The sequence below is a fragment of the Lingula anatina genome, chromosome 10 (assembly GCF_051362555.1).
Source record: "Lingula anatina isolate TDL-2025a chromosome 10, LinAna3.0, whole genome shotgun sequence".
NCBI lineage: Eukaryota > Metazoa > Brachiopoda > Lingulata > Lingulida > Lingulidae > Lingula > Lingula anatina.
This window is the reverse complement of record NC_141776.1, coordinates 2,504,129-2,515,503: the sequence shown is the minus strand read 5'-3', so window position 1 is coordinate 2,515,503 and position 11,375 is coordinate 2,504,129. Positions and strand designations below refer to the sequence as shown.

The following is an 11,375-nucleotide window of genomic DNA, read 5'->3' as shown; positions in this document are numbered from 1 at the left end:
ATATGAGAGGGAGAGAGAGGGGGAGAGAGAGGGAGAAGGAAGAGAGAGAGAGAGAGACGGAGGGATCGAGAGAGAGAGAGAGAGAGAAGGTGGGAGGGGGAGGAAGAGAGAGAGAGTGAGAGAGAGAGAGAGAGAGGGAGGGAGAAGGGAGAGAGAGAGAGAGAGAGTGAGAGAGAGAGGGAGGGAGAAGGAAACGAGAGACAGGCGTGAGTAGAGATAGAGGGAGACATGGCACGCAAAGACCAGTTATTTAGCTTGGTTGCACTGAAAATGCATTGGTAAAAAACTTCAATTGTCCCAAAGGATGACTCACTTATCAAAAATCTTGAATATTGACACATTCGATATAGGCGCACTAACCCTAAACCACCTTCCTTGTCTCAGTTCTACTTGCTGAGGGCGTATATGAAATTCCCTATGGCACGTCTATCGTAAGGCTCTTACTATACTGCTTAACAAACTGTAGTGTAAACACATTAATAGAAATCTAAAATGACCCAGTGTCCTTGAGTTTCATATGATTCCGTCGAAGCTCTGCGACACACTTTCAATGTACTGTACAATGCATAAAGTAGGTCGACTCGATTACATATTTGTGACGCAACAAGATGTCTTTTCACTATTGCTTTATTTATTATATGCCCATATTATACTTAAAACACCGTATGGTGTCAACTGTAAATATTAATATGCTATTAAAGTATTCACTACTTACGGAGTGAGATTGTAGATCACTGTGTATTGTGTCTCTATTTTGTTTTTGTTCGTCTCTGGTACCGTACACGTCTGCACGGTAGCTAAGCACAGGATTCAAACGACTGCGCATGCGCAAAAGTGTTTTGTTTGCAATAAAAAAAGTGGGTGAAATTGACAAAGCCAGCCGGTGTTAACCGTTTGTATGATTTAATCTAATTTGCTTCCTGGTGTCGTTTTGAGAAATTATATTGGAAATATTTTGTTGGTATTTGCCTCTTGTATTAATAGTGTTATATGTGTACCTTAGGAAATTTTCCACCACTCTCTCACCCTTGATAAAGACATAGTGCTTGATCGCTAGTGTGAATGTTATTTCTAATTGCATTAAATAATGTAGGAAGGTTAATTTTAGGCACTACATGTCAGAAAACCCAACAAGGATCGACGTAACGCATTTAACTTTCGATGCCACGAAATGATCAACAAATTTAATTTCTCGTTAGCGAGGCAAAGTCACTAATCTACAGGAGATGATATATAGCCTCGTAAAAATTAAATGTTTTATTAAAAATCTAAAAAGCGCTAAACCAAAATACTTCTTGGTTGTAATTGGGATCTTTAATGGTAATAAATATAATCACACATCATTAAACATAAAACCCTACATCGTCTTATTTATTAGACAAATTGATATTATGTAGAACTTGGAGGCTAAAAACACCAAATTTGTCTAGTTTCACATCGAGGCACGATGTTTTGTTCGTGTGCTCAGTGGCGGTGGTATGAATCGTAGACGATACGTCACTTCTGGCCTTCCCTGTTTGGTAACTTTGAAGCAAGACATTTGCATATATGATGACAATGAGTTTATTTTTCAATTTTGGATCATTTGAAATATTTAAAATTAAATTTAGAAATTAACCTTTAATTTGGTTTGTTATTTTTTAAATCAAGATGAAATTTTATTGCCTGGGGCCAGGTTTACAATCCCCTCTGCTGCATTTTAGTGCTTATTTCAGCCGACTGGCGGTAGCACCTTAAAAGTCATGTCAGGTCACTGGAAGGCTACACCATCAATGTACCCTGATTTTTAAAATGTTTTTAGGACTTGAGTAGAAGTGTTCAAACCAGAAGTGTTGCGATTTTTGAAGCATGGAAAGTATTTTAAGAGAATTAAACGTTACAATGGAAGTGGATGGGATTTTTATAGTAGTTTGCAACCTGTACTCACAGGGATCAGGCGGGGAAGTTGGGCTCTCCACCTCATGGGTGGAGGTTTCTCCAAAAATTGAAAACACGATTAGACGTCGTAGTTATCAGATCAGACGGCAAAATACGACTAGTCGTGAAAACGTAACTAGAAGCCAAAATTCGATTTGACGATAATGGGCGCTCATGCCAATGGTCTTGGCTACCCTTGCGCCGACGTCACAGTCAGTACCGCGAAATTCTGACACTGAAAGTGCTTGCGATTGACAGATTGAGAAAAGTTGACAGGTGTTGTACTATAGTAGGCTAGAATAGCGAATTACAATAATGGCTAACAACAGTAGTATTCGAGCGACAACAGTAGTATTCGATTCGCGTCCGCCATTTTGATCACTGTGGATCATGTGAGTTGGCCTTGATTGTTCGTACTAGTATATGAGCGCCATCTAGCGTCAAACCCCCTACACACAATACCTGCAAAGAAACTGAACAGACCGACAACCCTGCATGCGTGGATAGTGGGCCCGCATTTTACCCTCTGCCATGACCGTAGATGAATTATGTCCATTTGTAAAAGTGTGATATTAATAAGCCAGAGACATATCTGTGAATATCTAATAAAAAATCAATCTGTGGCCCTGGAAGAGGGTACCCGCTTTACACTATCAGTTCTTACGAGACTGTAAAACACGTGCGTTATACGATAGTTTAGCGTATTGTGTACATAAAAGGATTTGTTGAGTCTATCAAACAAAGGCTCATTCCAAATAAATCTATCGCTCTGTTGATCCAATTCCGAGGGGACTCTTGCTGAATGGTAGTCGTGTGTGCTCGCCCACTTCCGGTGACACGTGCGACACCACACGCGACCAGTAGAAACTTGCTTCGTCGAAATCTCGGTAATCACCTTGGTATTCCTCGCCGTTAAAAAGCTGTGGGGGAATACTCAACGCGCCGTAACAGACCTGTAATGGCTAAAAACGTACACTGTACCAATAAACTCCACACAGGCAGCCATAATGGCTATGACCAAAACGAAGCTAATGGAGGCAGTCTTCATGGCGTACTACACAACCTGGAAGAACACAGGTGCATAGCTTTTATCTGTATCTCGCATATATTGGTCGGATATTGAGTCTCGTCGGAGCCCTTTTGAGTAAATTTTTATTAAACTAAATACAGAGAGAGAGAGAAAGAGGTAGGAAAAGAAGCGGAGTAAGAAGGAGTGATGGGGGGGGGGGATGGAGAGAGATTATTTTCATGATTTCATCGACGCTTGACACCACAATTTCAATACAATATGAAAGAACTGGTAGTAGCACTAATTCGACCCGATCATACATGTATATGTTACTCACGAAAGTCGGTCTTTTCCATTATTGCATTATTGATAATATAAAATCTTAGTTAGCCGAACACAGCGTGTATCACCTGTAATGTTGTTTATGATTAAAAAACTATACACTATATGTATAATATTTCACTGACCTGACTGAGTAACAAGGAGAGAGCGAGAGGGTGTGGTCCGGTAGCGTTCTCAGCACCTCTGGTATGTGTGACTGCCACGGATGCGACTTCAAATGTATGTGAGATACAGGTGTGTGTGAGACAATACCCTGTCACCCGATTGATGTATCCTAGAACATCTGGAGCCTCAGTGATATATGTTCATGGCATATGTCGTCAGAGGGTGGCAGTGTATAGTGTTTCACATGCATATACCGAAAGAAAGAATTCTTATTCCATAGTAAAGTACCCTTTCTAGCGAATAAAGCGTTCCAATATCACACTCTCTAATTGTATTGAGGAATAAACTCGGCGACCAACTCCCTTCAATTGCTTTTACGAAAGGAAAATTTGTTAGAATATTGTCATTATTTAGCTTAGCACTTGTCGTGGAAGGTCAAATTCCTTGAACAGATTTCAATCAGCCGTTGCCACTGACCATTCTACCAGTCCGACCGGGCCACTCCCTCAAGTTGGGATATCTGTTGAACAAATGCGCGATGACGTACCTGTCGCCTTTTAGTGACAAGTTCAACGTGGAATATATCCACTATCTAATAATAGAGAGTTTTGGCAAGGCCTTCCGTACGACGTATCACGTGCGACGTCATCACTTTGTGCGTAGTTTTTCTCAAGGACAAGTCATAAGTCATACGGCACTACGTATGAATCGGTGATTACACGTAGATAAGAAACGTATCAAATTTAATAGATTTACCCTTATTTCTTTCAAGTTTAACATACTGCAGAGGAATACATAGGGTGTTAAGATTCCCCTGAATCACTTTTAGACGCTGTCGGTAGAAATACTCTGTGAAAACAGCTGGAAAAACAGCCAGTCAATCAGTCGTCCGTAGTAGTATCAAATTCAATTTAAGTTGATTTTTTTTCATAAACAACAGGATCTGCGGCATCAATTGACGTAAATAACACATTCCATTCAACATCTTAATTATTCATCTATCTAAAAAGATTCCATAAGCAGCACCATGTTCGTGTAATCCATATATATAGGCCTATACCCTTATCATTTTATTTGGCGGAAAAAAACCGCATACGGAGTGAGACCTGCCAAAACCACTGCTAGCTTTCTCGCATACGTAAAACGTATTACGTATTGAACTATACGTTACACGTCATACGGAAGGCCTTGCCAAAACTCTCTAGTAATTCTGACGACGTGACGGTCTCAGAATGCGCTGATATTAAAGATATTGTAGATTTTAAGAAGAAATACATTGGATTTTTAATGATATTTTTGATGAAAAGCTGGGAATGGAGAGGAAGAATTGAAAAAATTAAAAAGATAAATAACGAAAATTGCGCAATCACAAATTATTTTGTAAGTCCATATATCCATTCACACGCCCGCTACTTTTTTATAGTATGATTTAATGGCAGTCAGCAATTTATTTTTCTTTTTCTGTAAAACAAAATACAACGTGGAATAAATTGATTTTTTAATGGTAACTCTGACGTGGCGGTTCTAGAATGTGTTAGTATTCAAAATCATTCCAGTGGTTATTGCAGATTCAAAGATGAAATGCATCTGACTTTAAATGATATTTCTGATGAAAAGCTAACCCACATGTAGTGTATAAGGAGATGCGGGAACGGTGACTTGTATCCGCCTTCATGCAAATATCGCGGCGGTTGGAGGTAAAACTATATTGTTCAAGCCCTTTCGTTAGTGTTACAATATTCCTGCTGGTCTCACGGCAAATACTCTTATTACTGACGATATTTTAAAATCATTTATTTACAAGAATACAAGAGATCGTGCAATCACGTTACAGGTACAATTTTCCCGTACTTACCAATGGTCAGCGACCCCATTTCTGCATTCAAAGTTAATCCAGGGTTTTTTTGCCTAAACGTACGGTTTTTTGTTAAAATCTCTTAAGAGATGTTAACTGACGGGGCCCTTTCGTATCGAGCGATAGTTTCTAGTGACCTACTAAAAACCGCGGGAAAAGCAGACAACAACAACACTATATCAATATTATAAGATTCATAAGGTACCTTCGTCTTTTTTGCTCAAAATGCATTTATATCTACAATGTGTGCAATTCTGGGCTTTTCGTTATCCGGCGCACTGTAAAAAAACTCGCAACTTACGTCTGAGGGTTTCCCGCCATGTTACTTTGGTTTCGAATGAACGCGAGATCCGCGTGACACCATTACGTCATTAGCAAAGGATGCACTTGTCGACCGCGAAGAAAGGCATCGAAAGCCCAAGTGACAAGCACAGATTTTAGTTTTACTACAATAACAGCAGTTTCAGTGGGAAAATGCAATAGGATATATTTCCAGGCGTTGTTTACAATGTATTTCTTGCGGAATTTTGAATCTCAAAAGAAGAGTTATTATTGCTTTAACTTTATTATACAGCGGTATAACTGTAAAAGTGCCAAAAAAGTAAAAAAAGTAACTAAATTGCTTTATGAATTATTTTACTTTCCCACTCCTATAATATCGTATAACTAATAGATTTTTAACCAATATTATCACCTTCCAATATATCAGTTATAATTTCAGAAATATCCATAATTATGTGTTCAACAAATAATGTTCATGCACAAAGTTTCGCTGTAATTCTTCTCTCTTTTTGTGTTAAAAATGATGTCGGCTGGTTAACGTCTGATACTTAAATTGTAGTTAAGGAACATAGCGAAATGTTTTCACCTTGCCGGCCCACTCCCCCACTACAAGCTGTCCTTTCTTATCAATGGTCACACCCCTTGGCTCTGAAACCTGCTGTGGACCCACCACGTATCTTAACAGTTGACCATCTGAGGTCAAAACAACCACCCTGTTATTCCCCTGGGGCCGTATTCTCCAAAGGTTGTAACTTACAAATTCTTGTAACTTTTCACGTAATAAGTCCGATCCTTCTTGTAAGTCAGCAATGAAGATGTGCCCCACGCTGTCTGTACACACTCCCCAGGGGTGGTACAGGTATCCATCACCTGAGCCGCTCTCACCTGGTGTACCATACTGGAACACTACATCACCCTGGGGGGTCACTCCATATACACAGTGTCCAAAACAGTCACTCACCACAATGGTGTCACGACATGGGAGCACTGCAATGTATAGTGGATATTTACACATAGGAACACTGATCTTATTGATAAGACTGTACTGTACAGCGTCATACACACAGATACATTTATTGACCATGTCACAGACAAGTATGTGTCCATTGTTGTCCACTGTAACACCCCAGGGACCAGACATGTCACCCTGACCAAATGTTTGGACATGGTTCCCGGAGGAGGAATACACTCGGCATCCATCATCACATGTAACCACCAGTCTGTCATCACTGAGCACGGTGACACCCCTAAGATGTGGTACATACACCTGGAATATCACCTCATGAGATGGTGATATTGCTGTAAGTTTACACGATATTAAAGAAACTAAATATATTGTTCCACTTTGACTGCACGATATGTCCCAAACATTTTGCACACTGCTCTCAAACTCACCCACCAAAGATGCAGTATTTAGCCATTCTAACTTCTTCACACGACCAAAGAAGTCCGCTGGAAGTTTTCCTTTACTGAAAGTGATCTCTATTGTTTTTACCTGTACGGTGGGTCTGACATTGTTCAGTTCTTTCATCCTTGCTTGGATATTTTTAGCGTGTGTCATCACCACCGTGTGGGAGCCATGTTGAACAAGCTGTTTGGCAAACTCACATGTGCTGTGGATGGATACTTTCTGTAGTTGAACGCGATCTTTCTCAGCCTCGAGTGACTTCATGTGCGTTGCGGCGTGGTCTTTTGCTTCTGCTATCAACTGAGCAGAAATACGCTGAACCTCTTTTATAATATCCGCCTCCTGTTGTTGTATGTCGGTCACCGTTTTGTTTACGACGTCAGTTGTATCTTTCTGTTGCTTAGATATTTCTGACTCTGCTTTTTCAAACAGTGCAATGTTCTTAGATAAATGATTAAAGGCACTATTTATTTTTTCTTTATGGATTTCTGCTACATCTGCAATGTCTACACAGTTGTGTTTGTTGTGTTTGGTGAGAATACAGTCACGACACACAACAACATCGTCATCTGTGCAATAAAAGATTAACTGTTGTCCTTTGTGTTTATCACAAAATAGTCTAGCGTCCATTTCTTCCTGGACTTGCTTATCGTGATCAGACGCTGATATAATTTTGTGTCCCCGCAGAATTTTTATTGCGTCATGCTGTTTTTGTCGACAGTTCTCACATAAAAAATGTCTGCAATCTTGACAGTAAAATTGAGCAACCTGTGAGTCACAGTTACCGCACATTTTGTCTTTATTCTCTGTTGTCAACATGAAGTCCTTCACCTTGGACAAAAAGAAGTTACGGACAAGTTTCTCTATCCCACCTGGTGGAACAGGCGCCTCCTGAAGGCACACTGGACACGTGATGTTGCCTCCCGACCCACTTGCTGCTACGTGCTGGGCAAGACAAGCCAGGCAGAAAGTGTGATAGCATGGGAGGACACGCGGGTCCTCATACTCATGAAGACAGATGTGACACGTGAGAAAATTGTCACTGAAGACGTCGTTCAACTTCTTAGATGCCATGACTTTAAACTGAGTTAGGTTCGAACACAGCCAAAAGTCTGTATAATTAGTCTCGTCACTTAAAAACGGCGCATTCTCTGTCATTGACTGGATTGTTTAACACTGCAGCGCCTGTGTTATATACAAGAACACCAGGCCGTGTCACATGACTGTGTGATGAAATCTGTGCAAAGGACGGTGAGGGTTGCAAGGGTCGCCTACACTTTGATGACCGACGCACCGAAGAGTCTTAAATCACCTTCCAAAGGCAATGTGTTAAGATTTCTTGCATTTACTACTCTTCGGTTATAGAGGCAAATAACCATTTTTATCAAATGTGCCTGTATGTCATGGAGCATCTCGTGCATGTTTTATTCCTTTGCAGGGCCGAAGCCTCCGGTGGGGCAGCTGCCCCCCCCCCCCCCCCCTTGGGAATTGAGGTACAAACAAATTTCTGACTTCTGATTGAGCAATAAATAACAATTAAAATGCATTAGAATACAGTATTATACATACAGTTTTTAAATTTTTTTCACACCGAGGGAGGGGGACACCCCCTCCCACACACGCCCTCGGGGGCTTCGCCCCCTGGTGTCCGCTTACTGCCCCCTCCCCCCTGGCGTTTTGCTCAGGCTACGGCCCTGCTTTGTGAATACAACGTACCATGATTGTATAAACAATAAACTGCATAATAGTATAATTTCCAAATCTAGTTTAAAAAGGTTCTTATTTCTGTATTATCCTCTCGCCACCCTCCTTGGACCCATGGACTGTTACAGAATCACCTGATTTTATTAAATATTAACGTTTCTATAAATTATATCTGGTAAACATGATAAGGTTTGATATACATAGGCAAGTGTAGCACAGCACACTCAGTTTGAGTTCTTTGTTTAAGCGCTCAGCCTGCTGTTCAGACACCACTTCCACCGACAGTGTACTCCGTTACGTTTCGGTATGGTGTCGGTAGTTTTCAGTATCTCATGTAGATCTTCAACGTGTGTAACAATCGCACACACACACACACACACACACACACACACACACACCGTCCTGGTTTGATAAAGGTAACCTGTTCATATATCTTTATCTTTTTAACTTTCGATTTCTTCCCTGTATAATTAACAAGGCAAAGATTGTTTCCCGCCTCCAAATGTTGCAGACATTTAAATAAATATTACATCAAAGTAATATGCATTTTTATCTCCCAATTAACTTTTTTTTTAAAATAAATAAATAAAAATACCATTGTCTTCCCTTTTGATTTTATCCCCTTACGCAGTTTCATAGGTTTGCACTTCAAACAGTTTTTTTGCTTAAAAATGTAGTTTATTGAGCGAAAGAGATTATCCAGGGCATATTCCGATTTCATTTCCTCCTCGGAAAAAAAAGGAAAAAATGCATTCAAGTGTAATAGCCAATTATCAAGTTTAATTTCAATCAAGGTGATTTAGTTTATATTTATATTTTGAACATATTCTAAATGGCTCATTTAAACCTGCACTAACTGTAGACTTGGGTGTACGTGAGAACACACCTCACTCGTCCTGATAGCTGGAGTCACCTGAGATGTACGCCCCACCACGAGGCTCTTGATACAAGAGATAGCAGAACTGGGCTAGTTTATTAACCCAGACGCTGATTGTCCGCGAAGTTATTCTATGAAGGCTATCTGATAACATTTTGTTCAAGGACATGTTGTTTACCGCTCAATACAAAGACAGGAGAATGTCAATGATTAATCAGTCATTACCTTACCCGCCCGCCACTACTAATGTCTAACATATTTTACGGGGTTTTGGAACTTCCCAAATCTCTTCAAACTATAGTTCTTTAAGTCTGCACTAACTATAGACTTGGGTGTACGTGAGAACAGACCTTACTCGTCCCACCACGAGGCACTTGTTACAAGAGATAGCAGAACTGGGTCCCGTGACTCGAAAGTATCGCTTTGTACCGTTCACCAATATAATTTCCACACTTGTTAATTAATTTGATTGGAGTCGCTTGCTTGTGCACTCGACTCGTTTTATGAGCTTACCTGTAATTATATAACGTAAGTGGACGTGTGCAATTTGAATAATGAAAATTAATATGTACCGCCAAATATTGCGACACTGGTAAGAAATATGTAATGAAACCCTTTTATATACTTTAGGTATTTTAACTTTTATATAGGCTCAGAACGCAATCTGCGGTTCTGTGGTTCGTGGCAGCTTTACATAAAGTCGCTCAAAGAAAACCCAAGGACACATAATGACAAGTTTAATGTTTTATTTGTTGACACTCTTTAACTACATCATTTACGTGATGTCTGTAACTTCTCAACCATCACCCATGACTCGCTCCCGTCTCCTAGCTCACCCAGAGCGGGCTCCCTCAGTCTCTCAATCTGAACTCCCAAGTTTTAAGTCCTAACGTCTTATAAACATATTTCTTATCAGTAGAAACGAGCTGCAGAATTCTGAATAGACTGATTTTTCCCCATTTGATAGTTACGCATTCCGAACAAAAACAGGATGATGCAGTAATCATGTCTAGAAGCCACAAATGCATGGATGAATAGCTCTGTTTACTTGTTGTTAATAAGGTGAAGAATCTTAGACATTAGTTGCCAACTGAAATATGGTGATTTACATACTTTGTTAATGTGTGATGACATATGTCACATTTATTGTTGAGAATTACACCCTGGTTCTAACGCTTGTTGTGATAACATATCTTCAACTCTGATTCTGTGTAGTGTTGTCTCTGGAAAACTTGGTGTTTGACTGGGTTCCCATACCAAGATCGATCTAACAGGTCCGATCCATCTCCGGAAGTTTCTTGCTAAATTTCTTTCAGCTTAAGCGGCTTAGATGTCTGGCACGCCTACTGAAGCTGCCAAACGATAGTTAATTACCCCATGGCAGTTTCAGTAGGCGTTACGGACATCTAAGCCGCCTTAGCTGATTACAATTTATCGAGAATCCCCATGGAGAAAGATCGAGCCATAGTAAATACGATAATCTATGGTAATGGTGTCTACGTAGTTTGTCGTGAGCCAAAATCTGAATTCATGCACACAAGTCTTAATAGTTGCTTTTTCATCATGAGAATTTTTTACATATAACATTTATCTAGTAATAGTCCACATACCACATCAAATTGAAATCAAACAAAATATATCCTCAGAGGGTAAAGTGTGTAGTGTAAATAGAATAGGACTGAGCACAAACCACATAAAGCGCTTAAAACTTTTATATTACCAAATACAAAAATAAGGTAAATATGACATAAATCAAATAAAAAGCTCAAGGTACACAATAATATTAAATATTGGTAATTACCGACCTTGAAAATTGGGTAATTTTTCCTTTATCGCCAAGATTTCTACCCTCCGCCAGGTCCACAGATATATTTGG

General features: G+C 39.9%; 3 protein-coding genes across 5 annotated transcripts in view; all 3 read right to left on the bottom strand.

Moving 5' to 3' along the window:
* Positions 1-11,375, bottom strand: part of LOC147759367 (SH3 domain-binding glutamic acid-rich-like protein 3) — a 191,822-nt gene that overhangs the window by 71,147 nt on the left and 109,300 nt on the right. The window lies entirely within an intron of this gene.
* LOC106168803 (E3 ubiquitin-protein ligase TRIM45-like) overlaps positions 1-11,375 on the bottom strand; it is a 28,929-nt gene that overhangs the window by 2,608 nt on the left and 14,946 nt on the right. Inside the window, exon 1 of one of the 2 annotated variants that reach the window (XM_086997490.1) lies at positions 716-892. The exons of the other annotated variant lie outside the window; for it this stretch is intronic. The gene's annotated coding sequence lies outside the window, so the exon portion shown is untranslated. Of the gene's footprint in view, positions 1-715; positions 893-11,375 lie in introns of those variants that run through there. 2 annotated transcript variants of the gene reach the window in all.
* Positions 6,070-8,200, bottom strand: LOC147759379 (uncharacterized). Its single transcript, XM_086997378.1, has one exon. The coding sequence runs from the start codon at positions 8,074-8,076 to the stop codon at positions 6,070-6,072; it is 2,007 nt and encodes a 668-aa protein (XP_086853504.1). The 5' UTR covers positions 8,077-8,200.

What these genes read in the sequence shown, in the direction of transcription:
- LOC147759379 (XM_086997378.1), bottom strand. Translation starts at nt 8,076, where the DNA reads ATGACAGAGAATGCGCCGTTTTTAAGTGACGAGACTAATTATACAGAC.